General features: G+C 30.2%; 1 protein-coding gene across 1 annotated transcript in view; it reads left to right on the top strand.

The window, feature by feature from the left end:
- LOC118188661 (protein odr-4 homolog) overlaps positions 1–22,898 on the top strand; it is a 34,723-nt gene extending 11,825 nt beyond the window's left edge. The window contains exons 3-11 of the mRNA XM_085820755.1: positions 1,304–1,399; positions 3,681–3,778; positions 8,140–8,176; positions 8,356–8,685; positions 14,769–14,891; positions 17,352–17,439; positions 19,531–19,713; positions 21,615–21,704; positions 22,587–22,898. Of these exons, the coding sequence (XP_085676881.1) occupies positions 1,304–1,399; positions 3,681–3,778; positions 8,140–8,176; positions 8,356–8,685; positions 14,769–14,891; positions 17,352–17,439; positions 19,531–19,713; positions 21,615–21,704; positions 22,587–22,660 (1,119 nt within the window). The 3' untranslated portion in view covers positions 22,661–22,898. The remainder of the gene's footprint in view (positions 1–1,303; positions 1,400–3,680; positions 3,779–8,139; positions 8,177–8,355; positions 8,686–14,768; positions 14,892–17,351; positions 17,440–19,530; positions 19,714–21,614; positions 21,705–22,586) is intronic.
- Positions 22,899–26,188: the final 3,290 nt, after the last annotated feature.

Genomic DNA, 26,188 nt, shown 5'->3' with positions numbered 1-26,188 from the left:
ATACATAAAACGTGCACGCGAAAACGTATTCTGCACTTGCGCACACTCATATGCACAGTCGTAAAAGGTCTTACGTGCACGCGTAAACACCTGTGCGCATGTGTCAACGCTGCGCATGCGCAGAAAGTTTTTAGTTTTGAGTTCCGGATTATAGATCATTCCGAATTATGGGTGTCCGAATTAACAACTTTTGACTGTATCTATTATTTGTCATAATCTTTGACTAAAAAGATGTTTTCACTCATGATTTCCTGCTCCAATACATTACTTTTTTTTTTAACAATTCCTTGTAAAGTTGAAATAGCAAGTACTAGGATGTTTCTTTTGGAGATGCAGGGTTTCTGGCTTTTAATCCCCCTTCTCCCAAAGCGGGGTGAATGGTTATTCACTCCACCTTGGAGTTTTAAATGCTAAAAGTTGGTATTCTTTTGCTACCTTAACGAAGGAGTTTTTTTTTTTTTTTTTTAGAACTATTTGATGAAAAAATCTATTTAAAAAAAGAAAACTTTTTTTAAACCTTTTTGTTTAAATCTTGTATTGTTGCATGCATATAGGTTCGCAATAGATTAAATGCACGCAGAACCAATGTAGCTTGATAAAATCTATTTTACCAAAAGAAACACTTTACAGTTCTGGAACTTTCCACAAAATACTCGTACAGCTCTTCTCAATATCACAGTGTTCAATCATTAGTTAGACTTCAAACTACTAAGGAAATTAAACACAGCATAATACAAAGGACATGTAAAAGGTAAAGCTCACACAGAGATTTCTCAATACTCAGTACTTAACGGTGAAGTAAACAACATCTGAGAACTAATGCTCTCTTTGGGCTTATTATAGTTTTACCCAGCTGCTGAGAAATCTCTAGTAGCTTCTATTTCTCGAAATTACTGGAAGGCATTTGTGGACCGAGTGTAGTTACAGTTAAATATGGGAATCAATTACAATTATTGTATTACAGTACCAATACGGACTGGTCACCAAATTAGGTGACTTTTTATGATTTCTCACCATATCTGGTGACAAAAGTTAGTCACCAAAACCACTGCCAGCTTGACGATATCTCGCCAGTTTAATGAGATAGCCATTTACCTCAATGTTAAATAGATTTGCGCCTATGTTATATAAAAAATAGTACAGTTTCATATATAATTTCTGTAAAACTATTTACATATATTCAAAATTCATAACAGCACATTTATTTACTAGTTTGCAAAATTTTTGTGTTTGTTTTGTTTTTGGTTGTGTGTATGTAAACAATTTATGAATCAGGAAATGAACCCCCCCCCTTTTTTTTCAGCTAATGCGAGCCCTTCCTGGTGGCTTGGATATATTAGGCTTTTATGCTGTTGTGCCTTCTGATTTTTCTTCTAAAAACCAAACACAGCTGAGACAGGTAAGGATTTTTTTTTTTTTTTTTAAATCTATGAAAGTTTCATAGCAGTGTAGTATACTTTTATTAAATGCTTTTCATTAGAAATTTGAAAGTGTGGTAGACTGATTGGATATATTGAAAGCTTGTTAAATTTGTTATCTTTTACTGAATTATACTATAGATATTTACAGTGTAGATGAATTTTCTCAAGTAAAATATTCATGTTTTTAACAATAAACATAAATAAAAATACCACTCTTAGAGAGAAAGCAAATGAAGGATTACTGAAATCTCTGTTTCATTGTAGGAAGTATTTTAGCCATCACGTCTGCTACAATTTTATCAACATATAGTTTTTTATCTGACAAATCCATAGATATCCTGCAAATGGAATTCTATCTGATAAATGCATAACTGTTCATGCAAAACCGGCTGAATATCATCATCACCATGAAACTGAATTGTGTTCAGAAGTGTAATGAATGCTCATCTCCAAAAGTAGGCTGATGTAGTAGTAAAAGTACTTTTCAGTAAGAGGATGATGCTACACTACCAGTCTCCTTTTGATGGAGAAGCTGTCAGAAAGCATTGATCTAGCATTTCTTCATTTTAGGTGTCAAGCCCTTGTGTACTCATCTTTTATGCAGTTTACAGAATTTCAGTTTGTCATGCATGATTCTGCATTAATATTCAGTAGTGATAGCATCTTCACTGAATTATCATATGTTCTTTTAAGGCTGCACTGCTGTTTATTACAACTCTGAAGCTTGGGCAAGGGGAATCTTTTACACTAGTGATACCAGTCACCATATTAAATTCTTGTTCAATTGTGAACATGTATAGGTTTTATTCTTTGCTACAAAACGTAACTTTTTTGGAACACAGCCCTCCCTCTCAATTTTACTAAAGAAGGAGGTGCTTTTGACTTACTCCATGATCTTTTTCTTGTGACATTATTTTATAGTATTGATGTCTCATCTTCAGTAATGAGTCTGTACAGTTGCGCGCCTCCAACCTGCACGCAACAAAGTGGTGACTGCTGAAACTGGAAATTAGACAGAGTCTTGCGAAGGGTTTAAGTCCCTTTTTATTCAACTTAAGAAATTACAATTGCGTGCTCTTGACGCTCACAAACTACGCCGACCCGGCGGTAAAATAAAAATAAGAACCTGAAAAGAAATAATAACAAGATTCTAACTACGAGGCTCTCTAAATGTAACTAACCTCACCGCTTTTTACAATACCGCTGCTAATTCAGCAAACTTGAATATCACGTTGAACGATTAACAATTGGCCGAGACAAGCACACAGGCCGAAACGCGTGGTTCTTCAATTTCTGGCTAACTACCTCTGCAATAGTGAAGTAAGAACAGCACACCTCCAACTCGTTTCCTTTCTATTTAACTCAGAATACTTCCGCTGATAATTTGAATCCTTGCACGTTCTACTAAAATTTACATACTCTGGCATTGGCAGTTCCAGGGGAAAGTAAGGCTTGACAGGAAAGATAGTTTAAACTTAAAATAAATGTTAGTTAAAATAAATATAAACCCTACAAGTCTTTTAAAAAGGGAGTTTAAAGCATATTTTTTCTATTAAAGTATGAGGTACCCATACATCCTAACTGCATTCCTAGTCTTCTTCAAATGATCATATGCTATATTTTTTAAATATGTATTCTGTCTGATAATTCCTGAACTTTTTAACTTGGATTTTTCAGTCATAGCTTTTTTTTAGAGTAGGTCTTTGTTTACAGAGGATGGTCATCTTGAATGGACATCATCTTTGAGGCTGAAATTTGCACACTTAAACTACTCAAACCATCTTCAAACTGTGTCATCAAAAACTGGTACTTCATATATCTTGTAAGCAGTCTAACTTGCCTTTTTTAAAATAAAAAAGCAAGACTAAAATTAATTTGTTTCTCCATTCCTTGCACAGCACTGAAACAAAAATTGTGCCACAACCTGTGGTGGAATAATACTGTAAAAAAGGTAAAAAGGACTATTTTTAAAAAATGACTATTTTTAAACATTTACCTTAATCAGTGTCACTCCATATTAACAGTAACAAAATAACTAGAAGAAAACATTCTTAATTTGGAAAATCACAGAACTTTTGGAATGACTCAATATAAATAATGAGCAATGTTTTTATGGAGATGGAGTTAATAATGTTGCTTTGTGTTTGAAATGTGATTATAAAAATTTGCTTAATTGTACTAAATTTTTTAAATATGTGATTTATTTGTTTGGATTGCAATGTAAAAAATATTATATATATTATTAATAATTATTTCTAGATTTTATTTTCCATTTTCAAAATCCTTGGAAAAAATCAAAAACTTAATCTGAATTCAACTGAGAGGATATTACTGACTGTATGCCCTGTAACATCAAAGTATCCTTTCTTATGAAGTTGTCTTATTTTCTGTATGTAATTTAGGAATTTTTTTCTTCTTTAGAATTCTTTTCTTGAAAAGAAATCTAGCATTTAGTTAATGTAAATTTTACCATATAGTTTTTATAAAAAAAAAAAATATCTTAATTAATAGCATATAATTAAAATTGTTTGCTATTGAAGTTGTATTATTATTATTTTTTTTTAAGAAATGAAGCATTTAATGAACTTTTCCAAAGAATTTGTGAATAGTAAAACTAATTTCTCTTCCATCGTTGTTGTTAGTTGTAATCAACATTTAAAGGCAGAACATTCACAACAATATTGTGCGGCAAATCCTCATTAGATTTTTTAATAAAGAAGGTCTGCGATTTATAGCAGTCAGTTTGGAGGTGATTTAGCACACTGGAGTTTCATCATTTTCGTCCACTTAATGAATTTTTAAGAAGGAGGAAATTGGGACTTAATGAGCAGATATTGACACTGTGCAATAACAGGTCAACATGCAGTCAAAAGAGATTTTTACTGTTATGAAATTAAACTTCTTTGTCGCTGGAACAAACCTATAGCACTGATAAGTGATTACATAGAAAAATGGTATGTAAGCCATTTCATTATGTTAAATAAATATTTTTTTAAAATATATTTTGATTTATATTTGGACATCTAACATATTAACTGCCCAAGTAGATGATTTAGTGATTTATTAAAAATTTACCTTAGATAAAACTATTTGAACTATCTTGAGATACTTGAACAATGTAATGTAAAATAATTCGCAAGTAAATTGACTGAGCACATCAAAAGACTTGGAAAATTGACATTTTTTATGAAAAGCATGAGCATTTTATAATATTTATTACATTTATTGATATATGTTCAGCTATCACAAAGTATTTAAAAATCACTCATGAATTAAATAGCAAAAGCAAACTCACTTATGAAGTAGTCTTTTATTACAGTTGAGATGGTATGTTGGGTAAAGTCATAGTGTGTTGATGAGTGCTTGTAGGTTTGTGACTGGGAGGTTGCATTTGAATAGTGACTTTATGAGTAAATTCATTTTTTAATTTTAAATATTCACCTGCACAGTGGACTTTAAATGCTCTTTGATCAATATTTCCAAGGCTGTTTTATGCAGGTTGCCTTTGGTAGTGCAATAAAATGCCAGTTCCAGAATTTTAAAAATATTTCGTTACTAACATTTGCTATGTGAGAATGATGAAATGACTCTGCTAAGAATATTTCTGACATTAAATTAAATTGAAAGACGGTGCCATTTGAAACTGATGATCACTGGCAACATACAAGATGACACAGAGGTCATCAATCAGCGTGACATATAGTCAGCTTATATATCACCTGTATGGGGTCGGGTCTACCAGTAGCTGAACAGTAAAATTGCTGAACTCTGGTAGTTTGACATAGGTTCAATTCCATGCAGTCCATCTGGCTACATGGGCATTTTCATTGTTTTCCCAAATGTATAATGTGGATATGAGCCAGCTTTCCTTGGAAAGTCATCCACGAAGGCATGTCACTCCCTAGGCCGATAGCCCTTGCATACTTTGCCATAATCAAATAAACCAGACCAACCTGTGTGGTATGGTACAGTAAATTGAGGTAGATTTTTTTTTTTTTAAAATTAAAGCAGGTGGATGGTGGTCTGCTGTAGCACATTTTTATGTCAATCTGTTTGTCAAGAATAATCCTACAGATTGAGGTCACTGTTGCACAAACAGAGCAGTGTAGCTGGCGTGTGTAGAGTTTTAAAATAAAGTTAGTTCAAGGAATGTTGATGACAGTCAAAATCACTGATGATGTCTAGATTGACTATCACTGGTAGTCATTCAATAGTTACCACTAAAAAAAAAAAAAAGGTAGTGCTATAATTTAGGTAAAAATTTTAAATGGAATCAAATGGAAAGGCAACAGTGCAGATCAAAATATTTTCTTACCAATAATCTGTAAATTTATCCCTGATGGTCTACAAGTTATATTGTTGGCAAAACTGTGAAGTTAGGAAGTAAGAGGAGAGGCCCTAACCAGTTTTTCCCATGCACTACCTTAAAGCAGTGGTGTGCACCCCATGTGGAAACCAAAACTTTTAGTCACTTGCTGACATGATTGGAGGTAAAAATTTTGTAATTATGTCGTAAATATAGACTTAAATGTATATAATTTCTTTTTCTACACAAAGTCCTAAGTGAAAAGAATATATTTTTAAATAACATTTCATTCTGAATGAAATTAAGTGCTATAATTTTGAGACCAGTTTAATATGAATGAAATATTTTCTTAAGTTTTCATTAATTACATTAGAAAGAAATTTTAAGGTAATTTGGTTTTATTCAGTTAACAATTACAAAAATTAAAGTTTACTGTATTAATATTGAAATTATGCATGATTTCTTTTATATTTGCAGAGCTTCTTCCTGAAATACTCTGTCAAATATGAGATGATTTTTTAGCTTCAGAGGCATCCTGTTAATCAAAAATCAGAGTCACTTTATAATTAATGATCTGTTTATTTCATTTCAAATTAGAGTACCTTTTCTTTTAATAGTGAAATATGTTAAATATTGCTGCTCACTTCCATATACTTAACTTTCTCTGAAAGTGAATAAAAAAAGTTTTTTAAAAATATTATTTAAAACTTGTAATTGAGTTATAAAATGTAAGGAAATAATTCTTTTAATTCTTATAGATTTTTTTTTTTTACCTTTAATTTCAATAATACATATTCTAAAAACTCTTCTTTACTATTTCCTCAAGTGCATAACTTTGCTTTACAACATCTTTTAACAGATTGCTTTCCATTACAAATAGTTCTTGCTTAAATAGTTTTATAAACATATTTGTGAATAGAATTTCAGTGTATGTTTGCAATTAAATGTTAAGGTTATTATATATTAAGATAATAGATAATATTTATAATCATTATAAATTTAGATGTATTTAATAACTAGATTTCTTCACAATAACAGGAGTTTATGAATGAATAAATTTTTCATTTCCAAATACATTTAATAAATGTAATTAATATTTATAAATTTTATAAACAATTTATTAAGTATTTACATATTTTTAAAGGCAAATGCATGTTTTTACAAGGCTATGCATAAATACCCATATATATTTAATATTTTTCATTTTTGGCATGTGCAAATCTTTAATTTCTGTGCATTCACTATATTTTTTGAGTAAAGTAATTTGTAATAATTTAGCCTATATCAAAAATTTTTACATAAGAAATCTGTGTAAAATAAATGAAGGAAAATTGCATGCATTTATCCTGTCTTGGTGATGTTGCACTTACACCTGGTCACATCATTTTGACCGCTCATGGTACTTCTGCCGAATTGGCAAATGTTTTGGTATATAATTTTACACAAATGTGTGGTTATAAATGAAGGAAAAGTTAACTTATTATCATATCTGTCTCTATTAATTTTGCCTGGGATTTCGCTTTTCAATTAACATATATAAACCCAAAGTGATTATTTTTCAATTATGTAAAAATAAAATGATGATTTAAAATGAGCAACTGTTAAGCCTATTATTAAGATGAAGATGTTGACACATCATTCAAATAGAACATTTTTCAAAGAAATCATTCTTCTGAAGAAAAGGAAAATTTTGAGCTGCCTGTAAGAGACAAAAGTTTTGCTTTATCTAATGAAAGGTTGCCTGCATATGGTATTAACCCAAACAAGTTTAAGAGCAAAATAATATATTCCCAGAAAATGATTCTTTAATAAATTCTTTCTTTCTAAAGGAAAGGGAAAAAATATTCCTCAAAAAGTTTTTCGTCTAGGGAAGGAGTTTAAAAGTGTAACATCTTTGCATTGCTATGCTACTGAACTAAATATCATGTCAGAAATATGAAAGGTCCTTGCACTTAAAAAGGTGCTCACTTGAAGGTGTATTAAAGATCCTCACGCTGGAAATGTCTTAGTTTTCTGTAAGATTGATATTTGACCAAAATGGTGAATTTCTTTTAAACATTTCACTACACTAGATTTAAATTGATGATCTAAAATCTGAGAGATTCTGAAATCCAGAATTGCATAAGTCCTAATGAATCTGGAGCTTGGACTTTGTACTGAGATACCTTTTTGTTCTTGTTACTTCCTTTAGAAAAATTCATTTTGAAAGAAATCTATGCTAAAAATTGTTACACTTTAATAACTTTATTGTGCTTATAAAAATTAGCATTGTTATTCTACAGATAGTATATGGAATTTTACTTAAGAATTACTAAGAATCTGATAATCATGAGAATAACATACTAATCTGGTGATTTGGAATTTATTTGCGAATATGCTCTAATTATTAAACATTTCTTTAATATATAAAAGGATAGTTTGCCGAACATATGACATTGCAGATTATAAGGTAAGCTGTGTTTCTATCGTCACACTGTCTGTCTCTTTATTTACATCTGTATATACTATTTTTCTCATTTTTTTCTTTCCATTTTCTATAAAAGCATTTTAGTTGTGTAAATTAAATCTTAAAATAGAGATAAAATGTTTTCTTTTAATGCATAATTTCCCTTTTTTTCCCATTGATAGAGTGGTGCTAATCCTGCAGAATGGAAGTTATTTCCTGGAACCATGAGGTGGCATCGTGTGCGATGCCAGCTTGCTGTGGATATTAAATTTCCTATCAAAAGTGAGGATGCTGGATTGAGTTTACAAAAGCAAATTGAGATAGGTTTACATCCTTTTCTTGAGAATGTAAAAGAAGCCCATGCTCTTGTAAATGGTGTTCAAAGGGAACTAGAGGAACCTCTGGAGCCAGTTACAGAAGGAGGGAAGAAATCCCGAAAGAAAGCAGCATCAGACAGTGATAAAAAGATAATGCTTCGAGATTGGCATGACATAGAGCTTTTCATTCCTTTGGTAATTTATTTATATATTTATTTTCTATGAACATATAAATAATTTTAATAATTTTCTAAAATTTTGCTTCAATTGGGTTCTAGACACTTAAATGTTTACATATTTTATATAATGTAGCCTGTCTCAAAAATGAATGCAAATTTTGATTAAAAAAACAGAAATTAAACAATGTACCACCAAACAGTAGGCACCATTAAATATGTCTACAGCTTTTTTGATAACATTAAATGACAAAAAATATCATTCAGAACAGTAGTAGAATTTAACTAATTTAATATGAATACAAGAAGAAATGTACTTTTGCAGAATTTTAATTAGGAAAAATGCAAAAATTTGTTTATAAGCTGTTTATAATGTCTTTAATGCAAAAGATTACAATGTTTCTGGAAATTATGTAATTGACGTTATACTCCTAGTCTCAGTACACATAGTAATCTTAGTACATCCCCCATTTATTGGAAGAGAACATACAAATGTAAAATTTTAAACTAAGTAAAAAAAAAATACCCAAGTTTGATACAGATATTTTCAGGGGATTCCTTACCCCCACCAAGAGTAAAGGGAAAAATTCTGAAAAAATGTTTTCACTCTTGGAGAAGAGGAATCTTTGTCTGATCACCCTCAGAATCCATAGAGTTATTCAAAATCAACCTCAAACTAAAGTTGCTTTTTTACCTAATTTTAAATGGTTGATTAAATTTGAAAACCTGTTTGACGACTTAATTTCTTATTTGGTGATTTCACCCCCCTCGCCAATTTTTATAATCTATTTTGACTTTATTTGGAGACTTTATCTCCTATTTGCTTTAGTTGAAAAATTGATATTATAAAATAAAATATGTAAAAGGTTTGATAATATTAACTGATATATAATATTAACTGATATATAATATTAATTGATATATAATATTAACTGATCATAATAAGTGATATGTTTTTCATGTTTCCATAATCCAATGGGCAGAATTTTGACAGTTTGATAACAGTACCTGAATGATAACATTAACCACTGACATATTGAACAACTTCTATTTTTTTTTTAAATCCAATGGCGGGCACTTGCATGTTCAGCATTGGCCACTTCTAAGGCCAGAAATGGTGACCATTTTATTATGGAGGCATCTAACAGACAGCCACCATTGCCTCCTATGAAGGGCTGGACAGTTACACCTCTGCCTTCTCCAAGATTCAAACTTTGGTACCGCAGTAGGCTCCTCTAACCACTATACTGTATGGGCAGTAAAATCTACTGTATAACATTACAGATTTTTTTACCACTTCTCAGCTCAACAAATTTCAGAAATGTCCCAAAACTGTCCATTTTTTTGTTGCAGAATTTTATAGGAAATTGCATATTTAGATGAGTTATATGTGAAAAATCATTCATATGTCAAAAATAAAAAAATATATAGAGAGGGAGAAATAAAAATTACAATTACCCCTGTAATTTTTTTTTTTTTGCACACGCATAAGTATGAGTAGTGAATTTATTGTACTTGAAATACCCATGTAATGTTCGCTTTTTTAATATATGCAGTTAGTAATATACATTTTGCATAACTTTACATTTTGTATTTGTTACACATCTGGAAATTCTAGCTATAATTTAATATTTCATCTCATTATCTATTTTAAAACAAGGAGCAGCATATGAAGGATATTTTTAGGTATATAACAAGGAAGGAACAGGAATTAAAACATGCAAATTACAATAATATAATATAAAGGCTATTTTATATGCTTTTAGTAATAAGATTACAAAAAATTTAAGGATTTGTAATAAATATTTACTTTGAAAAAATTTAGCAAAAACAACATAAAGTATCTGTTCTACTATCAATTCAGTAGCAAAAAGGAAACAAATGTATGAACTTGTTCTTGTGGTCATTTAACACCATTTAAAACAAGAAAAAGTAAACTAAAATGAATTACTATGGGCTAGACAAAAGTTTTTAACTTTGGAAATGAAATGCTCATGCTACATATGGACAAATCAGTCAAGTAGTTAAATGAAGCAATGCGTCTTTACACTATTTGTCTCAAAGTACAAAACATAATTTACATACAAGTTTTAAAATTATTAGTTTATAAATGCAAAGAAATCATATTTTTTTAAAATCAAGTCCTATTAAAAGAAATACTGGACATCTTAATAAGAGTGTAATACCACAGACCTATCATAAAGACAGACTGCAAAGTTAAAACATGAAAACCCTTATGTCTGGACTAAAATACAAATGAAGAAATATTTATAATCAAAATCATCAAGGAATATCTTTAACACATTGTCATTTCACTTAGCTTCCAGGAACTCATTTCCACAAGGTAAGCCATTTGCTCCAGAAGTGAACATTTTCTTTTGTGGTGGGCTTGCCCTTTTATGTTCACCCATAATGGATTGTACACCTTTGACCTTGTGACATTAAGGCTTGGCTGGAAGAAACATTCCTGAAATGTCATCCACATGGTTTGGCTTTAACCGTATGGAAAATCTAAGCTTAATGGCTCACTTGTATGTAGAAAACACTAACTTTGCTGTCTTTACAATAGCATCAGTTAAAAGATATGTATTTTTTATACACTTAGGAGTGACAACCAGCTTCAAGCCTTTAAAGTTAATGTATTCAATTATTTATGTATTCAATTATTTAATGTATTCAATTATTTGATACTTCTTTTTTGAATTTTATTATTATTTCAAAATAAGTGTTCAAATTGGTTTGAAATATTGACTAGAATTTAATTTTTCTAAAATTTTGAAATTAAGAGAAATCAAATCAAAAGAAAAAGAAAACTGCAGATGATATCAGAATTATGAAATGCGTATTTATTTTTCAAACTGAGGTAAGCTTAATAATGCAAGCTAAAGTATTCTTTGAAGGCATTTTGCGCTTTTTTCCCCCCACAGCAAATTTGAAAAAACAATTGATCATATTTAGGATTTTGAGTTCATTATAAAAGGGTCACTTGTTTACATTAGCGAAGTGACTAATACTATTCTTATGTATGTGCAAAGGATATTTTTTTAGTAAACCATGCAATAAAAATTTTGCAATAAAAAAATGAACTGTTAAACATCTCAAATACTTTCTTTCATTCTACATACCTTCAGCATCTTTTCCATACAGTTTTCATTGTTGTTGAAGTATTTGTCATAATATGAGGCAGCTTTTTATACACTTCATAGAAATATATCACCCAAGAGAATAACCCTACCTGAACTGCTGTTTTTACTTTTTCATCAGTTTGGGAATTCTTGCCAGTGGAGAACCTTTTCGGGCTTGGAACTTGCAGGAAGAAATAGAATCTGCAGGTGCAAATTAGAGTTGTATGGAATATAACTTGATATTGCCACTACCTGAAAGATGAGTAGAATTTATATTTGGTACCATGGGCTGCACATTACTGTGAAGTAAGATAATTCTAGTAAATAGCAACACATAGTATATTGTACTTACGATATGTTAGAATGTGCAATGAAATTTTTCAAAGTCTTTTGTGGCATTCTTTAAAACTCTATATTTGTCCCAAAAAGTGCTGTCATTATCTTATGAGTTGAGAATGTCTGTTTGAATTTCACTTTTGTGGGAGATATGTATGTCACCATTCTAGCAACTTCTGCTTCAATTCAGGGATCATGAGATACTAGTGTCTCATTCCCCTCACAAAGTGTAATATGGTGAATCATACTTGTATTTTAACCATTCATCATGTGTAGTAGATGTGAGCATGATTCATCTTGCTCGTACTGTTGTTGTGTGTTGTGACTAATGTCAGTTTTCTGACAGTGACATCAGAACAAGCCGTGGAATTCATCATGCAAGAGAGCAAGATTGCATCTGTTGTTGGCTAGAGCCTTGAGCACTATACAGGTGATAGTAAGACTTCGCTCAGTTCTCTCCCAATTTTGATGGAGGGCACCCTGGGGAGATGGGTCCAAGGGTCTGGGGAAATGGGTCCGAGAGGACTTTCAGCTCACCATGTATTTAGAATGCCCCTAGGCTGCAAAGACACTATACATTTGAAAACATCCATGCCTTCTCTGGGATTAGGACTCGGGCTTTTCGTTATAACAGTAGACTTTCCTAACCACTGTACCATCTAAGCAGCTCATGCTCATTCTTTCAACCATTTTTAAACAGTTTAACAAACTTATACTTTTCCATTGCTCATGGAATTTGGTCAATACACGTCAATACAATAAATCTTTGTTACTGTCACATTTCTTGCAGTTAGAAAGTGATGAATGGGCATCATTTCACAGGTGATAAACCACTTGATTTTATTAAACATGTCCATTATGCAATATGAAATGCACATATGTCAGTATGTTTATGTGTAATAGATGGTTATATACCAGGGCAAAACTTTGTTCAGTCATAACTCCTTTTTGTTGGTGAGATTTTTTTAAGACCTCAGATATTAATACAAAAAAAAAAAAAAAAAAAAAAAAGGTATAAAAATGCATATTCTCCTGTAAATAATTTACTTCTGTGGTAAACACTATACATATAAAAGGAATTAGTTTGGGGATTTATTTTAAGCAAACAACAATTAAAGAAATTTCTAATGAGACAGATGTGCTTGTTTTCTGTTGCATAACAAATTAAATGTTGATGCGATATTTGACATTACTGGACAATGTTTTAATTAGTGTTAAAGCTGGAAATGTAGTTTTATAAAAATGTATTGTGCTGAATAAGAGAAGAATATTTAATTCCCATTTCAGAAATAGTGAGAAATCTAATTATAACTCATCCAAAATTCATCAAGTATTTTAGTGAAAACTCAAGTTTTAACTTTGAAATGCTAGATAGCTTTACATATTCCTTTTGCACTTTATGTAACAGGTAATTAATCTCATTAATATCAATTAACATGTCTTTAAAAGTCTAATCTCGTTAATGTTTGTTAATGTAGTTTCTATAAAAGTCTATGAATGCAGTTTCTTTAAGAAACTGTTATATGCCAAGCGATACTGTGAACATGCAATATTCTGAATGTGCATGCACTGATAAGATATTGTTAAACAGGCCTTATTTAATAAAATTACCTATTATTAAATAATTATCTATGTATATGAGAAACCCCCTTTTTAAAATCCTGAAGAATAATTGCTATTCTATAAATTTAATTGTAATATTTTATGTTTTAAACTATTATTCTTTTTATGGCTTCCAGTGTCATAAGAAATATCTTTCCACTCAGTTTTTTCATTCATAATTTATTCTCACATTGGCTTTTCATTTGACATTTTTTTTTTTCCCTGCGTAAGATATTTCTTTCTAATATAGATGTAAATTTTTAAAAAGTTATAGATGTTTCACTCTGTTGGGGAATATGAGTTTGTCTTTTTAAACATTATTTTCTTTTAAATGTTAAAAATTGAAATGATTAAATTTTTAATATCTCTAATGTTTCCATATATAATCACTTGTGAGCAGTTATATGAGTACATATAATTATTTATCAGCAGTAGTGCACTTGTTCAGAGTCTGTGATTCAAAAAAGGTAAATAATCATAAAATTGAATGAAACAATGAATATGTTAGTAGTTGCTGCTAATTTAAGTGTCATTGTTTTCAAACAAGTAACGTAGGAAAATCTGAGGAACTGTATATGCAGTGCTTATACTGAGTTTTGAGATTACTTTTTTTTTTTTAAAACAAATATTCAGCAATCCCCTTTAAAAACATCAGAAATAAGTTTGACTATCAAAACAGTCACATGCAAATCATGTTCTTTCTCTGGCTGTCATCACATAAGTTGCTACTACGAGCGATACAGTGAGATGAATGCTCAGGGTGGGTCCGGAGGACAAACTAGGAGGTGAAAGGGGTGTGACCAATATTCATGTGTGACAGGGCAAGGCATTGGGTTGGCTGTCCAAGACGAAGTATTTAAGCTAAACTTTTCAAGTACAAAACATATATGTGATACAAAATATAAATTTGGCTTCTAAATATGATCTAGTTCATAACCCATGTCTGTTTCAAATGCTGTTATTATTAAGTGAATTTTATCAAAGTCTTTAAGGAACTGTGCAAGAAAGATTTTCTTTAATTGTATTTCCATTTATATAGGAAAACAACAATAATATTTCAAATCCTGAAATATGTGACTGTGTGTGCATGATGACTTTTAAAGGTACTGTACAATGTAGAGCTTATGTTCATGGAAAAGCCAGTATTCTAGAAGCCATTAATGTAAGTATTTTGTTTTTGTTTTTGCTTATTCAGTAACTCCTTTTTTAAAGGTAGGTCAGCATCTGTTATTTAGTTGTACAGAAAGCAATTTTGCTGTCTTCATGGGAAGAGCAGGATTTTCTTATAATATATGAATATTTTATTAAATTATATATTAACTATCTTGGTTCTATACCTTTTGCTACCTTTCTGGGTAGTAGCATGATTCCACCATCATAAAAGTTCTGATCTTTGTGCACAAAATATCTAATATATGTGGTTTTTGGCATCCTCGTATGAAGTAACTGTTTTACTATTTAAAAATTTTGTAATGATCAGAACAAATAATAATCAGAGAGTGCCAGATCTGACAAATACAGTAGTTATGGTAACACACTTTATCCAAGCTGTAACAGCTTCTGTCAAGTTTCCAAACTTGTAAGAAGCCTAACATTATCATGTTGAACTTTTCTGTTGATGAATTTTTCTCAGTTTCTCAAACTGATACCAGTACACTTTTGAATAAAGTGTGGAATTGTCTAGCAGAAGTTACAAAAAGAAATAGAAGAAAAAAAAAGGAAAGAAATTCTGAAATGATTCCAATTTTAAAGTCACACCACCAGGGTTCATACAATCCTTAAAAGTACTCAGGTTTTTTGGAATCGATTTTTGGTCCTTAAAAGTCCTTAATTTTGGCTAAAATTGGCAGAAGGTCCTTAAATTTAATCATCTGTAATTTTTAAAAAATCAAAATATTTCCTCAAGCTTCTGAGAAATGGATGTATCACAATATAGGAAGGTATCATATTAAATGAATGTATGTCTCTGCATATCCTGCAGCACAAAGTGACAAACAAACAACATTTAAAAGTATGAGAATCTTGAATAAAGATTTTCAAGTTCCTTTTCTTTTACTTTCCCCTTGTTTTCTTCCCTCCTTTTTTATGAATGGCAGCTTTTGTATGTTGTTAAAGGTAAGCAATGTATAAAAACAATAAATAAATACAGAAGGAACACAGGAAGGCTTATGTCTGATAATTATTTTACGCAAGGAAAAACTCTGCTTAAATTAGGCGAAGATAAAGGGATTGTGGATAAAAATGTTGACTGTAGGAATCACTGTAAATCTTATTCAGTGCATTTCTGTAAATAATTTTAAAAGGAGCAAGACTAAAAATAACAGTCAGAAATCGATTTTGGGAATTAACAAATATTTAAGTTACAAGGTTTTATTTCAGTTGTTGCATGACCTTACTTTTTCGCATATACTTTGTGACTTTTTTCTAAGAGAGGGGATTATTTTTTTGTAAAATTCATATTTAACTAATTTTTGAGCCAGGAAACAAATTCCATAAAAACTCATCTATTTTTTATTTATGAAATTGCAAGAAAATTGCTTTTTTATTTTTCTAAACAAAATGTATGAAAAAAATCACTCATTAGCCAAAAAGCATAAAAAAAGAGAAATATAAAAATAAAAGAAGGATAAATAAGAGAAATATAATAAATCTACTGAAGAGTAAAGAGAAATATAAAAAAATTACTACATTATAATGTTAATGTAGTGAATATCTTTTAATGTTTTACTGTAGTGTTATTGTATGCTTTTTAATGTTTGCATTTTAATGTTTGATTTCACACACATTAGTACGAGTAATAATATAGTTTTACTTAGACTGACATTTCCTATGCATTGCAGATATTGAAGTTTCCGGATGTAGGTTAATATTTTAACTCAGTCTGATATGTTATTAAAAAAAAAAAAAAAAAAAAAAAAGAACGAAAGTTTTGGATTTTTCACGGTGTCTTGCAGAATGACCAATTTGGTTTTTTTCGGGGGGGGGGGCTTTTGATATTTTTTGTGTGAAAATATATGCAAACCATAATTATTATATGTATTATTTAATTTCAAAAGTCATCATCTGGTCTAATTTGATGATCAGTATATATGTAAAAATCTGTAGAGCTTTCTGTTTTTGTTAGTAAATTTTACCCCCCAGGCACAAAGATTTTTTATTGCTATCATTATTAGAATCATCTATATCTAACACAAGTTAAGCATATAATTTACGTTAAAACTTAAATATGTAGTATTTACATTTAATTATAAAGTAATGAAATATTCAGCAACATTTATATAAAGAAATTTTTTAGGAAATGTAACATGCAATGTCAAAAAGAAATTTATACTTATTATGTAAAACATAGGAGGGGGACTGTTTATTTTACAATTAATTATTATCATTTATGAATCAAAAAGCAACCTTGAATAGATGAAACACAGTAATTAAAAATACAGGATTTTAAAACGAGATGTCTGTATCGTGTACAAACAAATCATTCTACATAATATGACATATAGGCCAAACTGCTTAATAGTTAACATATTAAATACTGCTTATTCTGATGACTAACTTGAGTTTAAAAATACAATTATTGATTATATTTCAAAATATTTATTGTTTTATTTATTTTTTAAAGGCTTTAAAACAAGATATTATCAGAAGTATTACAGCCAGATGTGAAATTCACTGTGAAGATTTGTTACTTATAGAAGAAGAACAGAAAGGTAAATTTTGTCAAATAATAAAACAATTTTTATTCTTCATGATGTGTATATTAATAATAATCATGATATTTGTTTTAATTACATGAGTTTTTATGCCAATTTTCCCTTTGGTTCATATAGTAGTTTACATATTTTTATTATTGTTTACTATTCATCAGAACTATTATGCAAATATTTATTCACATGAATGTAATTACATGCATAAATTTCTGTGCAACATGATGTACATTGTTAATATAAACTATTCATTTACCTGAAATATTCCTATTCATGTAATTACATAAAAAACTATTCATTTACCTGAAATATTCCTATTCATGTAATTACATAAATTTCTCTGAAACATGGTGCATGCATAATGTAAAAATGCACTTAATTAATATTCTCATAAAGATAAAAACTGTTTTAATTCTATGTTAAATAAAACTATATATGATAGTGCAAACTTTTAGATGTTGGAGAAAAAAGAAAAAAAAAAATTTTTTTTCCCTGTGCTTCTTCTTACATCTAATTCCTGCCTTTTAAGTGTTTGTTAATTTCTGTTCTTTGAAGAATTAACTTTTGTATTATAGTTCAGTTTCTCTTATAGTATTGCAAAAGTTGTTTTTTTCAACATTAGTAAGCTAATCAGTTTCATTTAGAAGAAACTTCGGCTGATCTTTGGAATATGGTAACTGGTAGTTTGGCGACATTTTGGAGGCGATAAAGGTTACTACTTAGGACTTTGGTAATAATGTGAGAAGTACTTAGTTCCGATTACGCATTATTTTGTGTGAGGGAAATGAGAGATCATGAGATATGTCATGTGACATTAATGGACGAATTACAGTTCTTTAATCGGAAAAGGGGGAGGGAGAATTTGGAAAACTGTATTACTATATTATTTTGTATTAAGCTTCATTGTGTGTTGTGTGAAATAGTGGAAGTGTGCGTGCCACGTAATGAAGATTCTGAAGATTAGGTAAGTTAGTATTTTTAATCATTTGAGGATATTATTTTTATGCATTGTTCTAAATGTAAGGAGTAAATAAATTAATATGATATTATTGGAAAATTGTTATTAGCAATGATTTAGAGTAAAGTAATTAGGATTGTAATCTAATTTTTATTAATTTAATGTATGTGCTTGTTCATATTTTAAGCAGTGTTTTTTAATTTAATTATATTTTAATTTAATGATCGTGATTTTGTGAGTTATATGTTTGTAGTATTTTGGAATTTGAGTAGAATATGTTGAGTATTTTCATGCATTTTCGTGAAATTTTTCTAATTTATGAGAAAAAAGCAGTGTACATGGGTATAGTAAAGAGTGTGCGCAATGCCATTTTTGTGCAATTCTGGGATGTTTTTTTAAGTAAAAATAAGTCGACGTGTACATGGTTTAGTGATATTTTAATTAAATAATAGTTATTTTGTGAATTAAATGTTTGTAGGAATTTGGTATACGTTTCAGTTGAAGTAAACGTGAATGGAAATAATTTAAATATTTGACACTAAGTATTTGTAACCATTTGTAATGTTTGCGGTATGAATTCGTTGGTGACGTTTATAATATGATAGATAATTTAGAGGTAAAAGTTTTTGGCTATTTTTATTTATTTTACCCTCTATTTTTTATTATATTATAAAAATAGAGGGTTGCTGTAGCAGAGTTGGTCGCCAAATTTTTGCCAAAAAATCACCAAGTTACCATAATCCAAAGATCAACCGAAACTTCTTATAAAAAGCAACGATATATTGTATATTGCAGTGAAAGGAATTGTAGATATATGCTTATGGAACACAGGCAAAATTATGTAATCTATTTATGTGACTCTTGCTATTGTAGATTAGTGATATTTTAAAGATAGTTTGAACATAAAGTTAAGATGTTAAGCATTTTTGAGCAAAAGTATTATATTAGTAAGTTCAAAATATTCATATTGACTTCAAAGGAGAGATCTGTTTTGGGATGTAAAAAGATAGCGTAATTTAAATCATATGAAAGCATTTTAGAATTTCTTTTGAGTCCCAAGGGATGTTTTATAATCTTTCTAAATTATTAAAATTTAATTTTCATACAAATAATTTGAGATTTTTTTTCCCTTTTAGATCCATTAGTAGTGCATGAATTGCCTCGTCGAGTGTTTGCTCCTTTACCTCAAGGAGATATTTGTGTTTGTGACTACCAGTTTCACAGTGATACAGCTGTTGATTCACTTGATGCATTTAGGGAACTACTTAATTTGGAACTCACTGAAGATGATATTGATACTTCGTGTGAAGTTTCACCAAGTATGATATTTCTTATCCTTAAACTAAATTTAGTTATACGGCTAAGCATTTTTTTTTTTTAAATTATGATATTTTCTGGTGTAGATTCAACTTAAAATGAAACTTCTGAAATTGATAAATCGTACATGTAGAGAAAAGCCAAAAACAGTTCTTTTCAAACCTTGAATTTTTCATCATTCAGATATTTTAAGAAAACCTTCATTTTATACATTGTTACTTTATGCTGGATATTTTGTCATATTTGTATGTACTTAGTGTCTTCTGAAATGTAGCCATTCACCTAGTAAATATTTCGGTTTTCCTTCAACTGAGAGAATGCTTAAATGCTTTCTGGTTTGGGTTCCAGAAGTTGATTATAACTATACAGGGAGATCTAATGTAGTACTTCCCTTGCAGCAAGAGATTCCTAATGCTGGTGTAGCATCTTTGATTTCAGTAGTCAGTCCTATAAAATTCCATAGGTGGTGGTGTTCGGAATTACTGTCAGCATTTAATCCATGCGGTTATACTTTTCATAGGATATTTCTCTAACCAGCCGACCCCAATCCATCATAAGTAGCATTGTCTATTGCTACCATTTGCTATTCTAAAAGGTGAGAGAGCAATTTTAGAAGTGTTATTACAGTATGAATGTTTGTAGCCCCTAACAGCCTCAGTGCATGACAGCTATCACATAGGAATTTATAATAGCTGCCAACAGAAGCATTCGTTTGCCACTTAGGTATCCCCGCCTACTAAAATAGCATTAATCATGCATGAAGAATGCAAAGCATTGTATCAGCACCAAACATTCACATGCGTGTTGACATGGTGTAATAAAATCTTCAATTCATTGAATCACCATATGCTTTTGCAACTGCTGTCACTATGCTTTAGATGTAGATGAAATGAAATTGGTGGTGATATCTATTAAGAACTGATTACAAGAGAATCATCTGCTGCAGAAATTAATAGTACTGGTATCTGCCCTTAATAATGTTTAGTAATTTGAAATATCACAAAACTATGGAAGCAGTGAAGATATAGTGGTACGGATTTGGTGTTTAAATAGCTAATGTTAGTTGAATTATAAATTAAATTGTTTATTCCCCATGAAGTGCAGCGCGTGACAAAGGAAAGCTAACCCGGAAAATTAAAAATACAAGAGCATGTGCATTTAACATTTAATCAATAAATAAATATCTGTTTTTGATTTCAAGAAAGTTCCAGAAAATTCTCGTGCGCAATTTAAATTCTTATAAAAAGGAGGAAAACCTCTCAATTCGATGATTTAGTTAGTTTGTTGTTGTTTTTAAGAGTTTGTTTAGAAAACTGCTCTTGTTGACTGTAGCGAATTCGCAGATTAGCTTTCTTTAGCTGTTTTGAATTAAGTTCTCTGGAATGTTTGAGTAGTTAAAAGATAACTACTGTAAGATACTGTAACACTGCACGAATATCTGAGGAAATTTAAGCATTTTTATTGTGATAATAAATTTTGTTCATTTTTCATCGGACTTGTGTTTTCAATTCATAATGAACCCGTAGGCACTCAACAATATGACTATAAAGAAATATGCTTAATGTTTTCTTGTTAAGTGATTAATTGTTATATTAACTTAGTTTTAGCAAGAAAGAAACAACAACAAAAAAAAAATATCTCAAGAAAGTTAATTAATGAACTCTTACCATGAATCTCAAATTTTTGTCATTTCATCTTGATTTCTTTTAAAATAATAGAAATCAAGAGGAAATAAAATGACAAAAATTTGAAAAGTTCATGCTAGGAGTAATAATTTAAAATACTAAAATGTGTGTTAAGTAATGAAATAATAAATTGCAGTAATTTAACATAATGGTAAATGCAAGTTGAATAGTGATGGTTGTATTTCAGTTTTTTTTCTCTCACCCCTTCCCTAATATAGCTACTAGCAATTTAATATTACCAGAAGTAATGGAAGATAGACTCTCTGAATTTGGAGACACTCCTGCACATTCCTCTCTTAATATGTATGGTAAGTAAGCATCTCACTTTTTATTCATGTAAAACATTAAAAAAAATTAGATGCAAGTAAACATTTTGTAAAAAATGTAACTTTTTGCAAATTAAATTAGTTTTTATCTTTTTTTTTTTTTTGAATATATCATTAAGCAACACAACATTGGATACATCATATTATATTTTTTTATTCCCCCTTTTCTTTTTGAAAGTGCAGTGAATGCAATCATTTAGGCAACTGCTGTAGATTTGTGCTTGATTATTATGAAAGGATTTGAAATCGCAGGAATGTTATGAAAGTATCACAAGTTAAATAGACCATAAATTTATGCCACCTTGAAAACATGAATATCTTTGAAATAAGAATCAGCTTTAATTTCATATACATTGATATCCCGAAGAGTTACTAATTAAAAATGATTAATCCAAAGAAAAAATTTGTATTGTTTTTATCTTGTGAATTTTCTAAGTACATACATAATTTTTATGACATTCAAATTTATAATGTAAAACATATCCTTCTATCAATGTCTCCATTATTTCTCATTGCATGTAACAAATATCTGTCCAAATTTAAATTTCAGTTTAGTATCTGAAGAAACATTTTGGTTCATACAGTTAAACTCACAGTTGCATTTACCTACCTTGACATTTATAAATATGCGCATATTGTTATTAATATTCTCATGTCTTCCAGTTGAAGTTTTGTTTCACGATTTAGAATTTTTGCAGTATTTCTAAAACTTCCCTTACAACTTGATAGTTCTTGATAATTTGTTAGATTTTGTAACTTATTAGTACATTATTTTTTTTTTAATATTTGAATGATATAAGTTCCTGAATATGTATTTCTGAAATTGATGCTGTGTATGTTTAACAGTTTTTATCTTTTCTCTAGTTCCCATTGCTGGTGTTGCAATTACCATTGCTGTAGCTATGTTTTCTTATCTCTTTGCTTCTCAAAGCAATTGATTTATACATTCCACCAAACTGAAGAGAATTTTGCATGTCTGTAACCAGTTACAGTGTTCATAGAAAATATCTCCTTACATTTTTTATAAATGTACAAATGTCTCCTTGCAAACTTTTCCAAGAATTAAAATACTTGCCTTCCTAATGAATTCTTATTTATTCATTTTAATGAAGAGTTTTAGCTTATATATGTTATTTTATATCATATGTTAATAAAATTATTCTAAATTAAAAAGTATGGTAATTTGTAATATGGCCATTTTTTTTCCCAATATTTATTCGAAACATATACATGTCAGATGGTATTAGAAAGTTTCTAGACTAGATTTTAAAAACGATATTTTTGTCTTAATTGATCATTGTTTGCTTCAGAATAATTCTGTTAGGAATATATAAAGCAATAACATTTTCCCCTTAACTGACAATTCAAAATTGCTCTGATAGGAGTATGGAAGCAGTCACTCATTCTACACAGCAAAAGAACCACAAGATGCTCTTTTCCTGTTGGTTGTTCAGTACCATCTGTATTGTTGAAATATCTCACTTTCAGTTTAATTGTGTGGAACAAGGCAAAGACACAGTAAACAGTTCATGCTGGTATAAAGATTATGGGAGGTTATTATAATATTACTGGGGAGGGAAGAATGTTTTGTATTAAGGAGCCATAAGTGGATTTACTGATGAATTACTGTCTTTATTGCATAGTAAGGTGTGTGATAAAAGAAAACTGATCACAGTTACTGTATTATATTGGTTTCTTTTACTACATAATCCCTCTCAATAACTTAAACTACATTTTCGAGATTTTGCTGATAATTGGTTGCTTGTTATATTGAGATTACAATTTACTAGCATTTAATTACACATGCCTATGGAAAATCTAAAATCTTTATAAGAACCACTGTTCTGTCTGATGAATTTGAAGCTATGTTTTTCATAGATACAGTACTTGAATATATGGTAAGAGATCATAGAACAGTCCTAATCTAACAATAGTTGGTCAGCATTGTTAAGCTTCATTTACCTTTATAATATATTTCAGTGGTTCATGGGGGTATGCTAAGCCAGGGCTAAAGAAAGAGAAGGGCTGGGTCATCCCTTTGAGAAGAACGATGCCAACACGAACCCCTCTTGGGGAGCATACCGGGTGTTATGTGACGTCACTGGGTTCGTCCTGTCGTCGACTGACCAGAGCATCAATGCAAAAGATTGAATCTTTAGTTCTTGGATTCTCTTTCTTTAGCCCTGTTAGTTTCAGAGAAAGAGTTTTTTTTTTTTTTTTTGCTTGAAAGTTATAACTGATGATACTTTTAAAGGGATTTTGTATTTAGAAAGTTCTTGTAATGGTAGCAATACGTATCATAATACGAAAGAAACTAGCGTGGTATTTCATAGATTTCCGTAAAAAATTTTCAGTTAACGAAAGAATGGTTGCATAGGTGTTGAAGAACGGATATTGTTAACACAAAGAGTGCTCAAACAGGGTTCGTAGCGGTCTTTATAAGTGCTTATAAGTCCTTATATTTGAAAATAAAATATAAAGGCCCTTATAGGTGCTTACTTTTTCTTTAAAGCACTTATTTTTTTGTTTTTAGTGCTTATTTTTTGCTTTAAGTGCTTTTTTTTTTAATGAACGTGCTATTTTCGCCGTAACAAAGCCGAAATTAAATAAACAACTTTTCTTCCTAATATGGAATGTCAGATGGTGAGTCATACTCTCGGAAATAGCTTTTCCCCCTTTCTCTGCATTAACATAACCTTTGGTGTGCACGAAGAGTACAGACAGGTGCCCGTCGTTCTATTGGTCAAAGAATTGCGTAAGCAGTAGAAAATTCCGCTATATTCGGCATTCTTTTCCTCCCACCCAAATACTACACACGTTTGAATTTATATCAAGATCTTAAAAAGATTTGCATTCTCGTTCTGCTTGGTCAGTTTATATTCGTGTTTATTATGATCGTTATGCTTATATTATGAGCATATGTATGAATGTTTATAACAACATAGTTGCAGCAACTGCTGAAGTATAGTAAACTTCCAAAAATGGTTGTGTTTTAATACAGACTCGCTTTCTAAGGAATAATATTCGGAATGGCTTAAATAAAGGGAAAGTAATCGAATAGTCAAAATAGTTTCATATTTTTTGGCCAATACATTAAACAGTACGAAGGTTGGGATGTCTCCCCTTTCTCCGCAAAATCTTGAATATTGAAACTGTTACAGTTCGCTGCAAAACAAGCAACAGACCTTTCTTTTTGGGGGGGGGGTCACTTTCCAATCTGGATTGAATAGGACTAAAAGTTCTGCGGTCTACCAACCCAAGCGAAGAATGATTCTATTCCGGAATTTTAACGCCGTCTGTTGAAAATTAGAATGAAAAACACTCCAGTTATTTAGTTCTTTTTTTTCTCAATACCGGCAGTTGTTGATTCCGATTGCGTAATATCACGTAGGGAAGAATTACGGCGCACATATTGGGCAATAGCGTTTGCGATATTTTGCAGAGATAATTAATTTTGATGTTCAGTCCGAGATTTGTTTATGAGCACTTAAAAGAGTTTTACTGTCCTTACTAAACGGAATATTTTTTAGTTTGGTTGGCTTATTTTTATATGATGCACATATTGAAATGTCAAAAGCATTTATTTAGCGGAAAAATCTAAAGAGCGGCTACAGTCTACCCCCCCCTTCCGCTCCTTCAAGTTACGCTCGACTGTCCAAATATTCGCCAATTTCCAAGTATGCGAGTTAGTTAAGCTTTTACTGTTAAAGATGACTGCATGAAGCAAATTTCTGTCTTCTGATTTCAGAAATGTTCCTCTTTTTTACTTAAATTACTTTGCTTGCACTATCTGTTAAGAGAAAACTGATATACAATGAAAATTTAGAAAATGTTCAGAATTTAGATTTAAATTATTTAAATAGCAATATGAGTGGGAAAATAAATTGTATTTAATATTAGGTTCCAAGCGAATACAATAAATATGCTTTATTATTATTTATTTTCTCTATTTTGAACTGAAATTTCATCATTAAATCTTGTAATATAGTTTAGTTCTTCATAGTTTTTTTTCTCTCATTCTAAACTAGTTCTGTAAATTGAACTATTATTTAAAATTAAAAACCAAAAAAAGTAATTATTTTCCATGGTTGAGGTAATGCTTATTCTCTCTTAATAAGTACTTCATTTCTCATATTTTAAATTACAAGTCTAATTTTTAAGGTTATGCAGTTGTGTATGATGTAATTAGGCATGTGCTTATTTTTTTTCTTAAAATGTGCTTGAAAAGTGCTTATAGGTGCTTATTTTTTTAACTAAAATGTGGCTATGAACCCTGTCAAATATGTAGCAATCACTTCACTGAATCTGATTACGAGGATGATATGAAAAATAGGTTGCTAGGAGTACCGACAAAAAAGATACTGAAATCAACTGCTATTCCAACTACTTGTTTTCCTGACTTATTTATTTATCAGAATACACCAAGGCAGCAAAAGCAACAAAAAAGAAAAAATTTACAAAGTGCA

This window comes from Stegodyphus dumicola, chromosome 7 (genome assembly GCF_044657685.1).
Source record: "Stegodyphus dumicola isolate Sdum_Otavi_A_Nest chromosome 7, ASM4465768v1".
Lineage (NCBI taxonomy): Eukaryota > Metazoa > Arthropoda > Arachnida > Araneae > Eresidae > Stegodyphus > Stegodyphus dumicola.
This window is presented reverse-complemented; position numbering and strand designations above follow the sequence as displayed.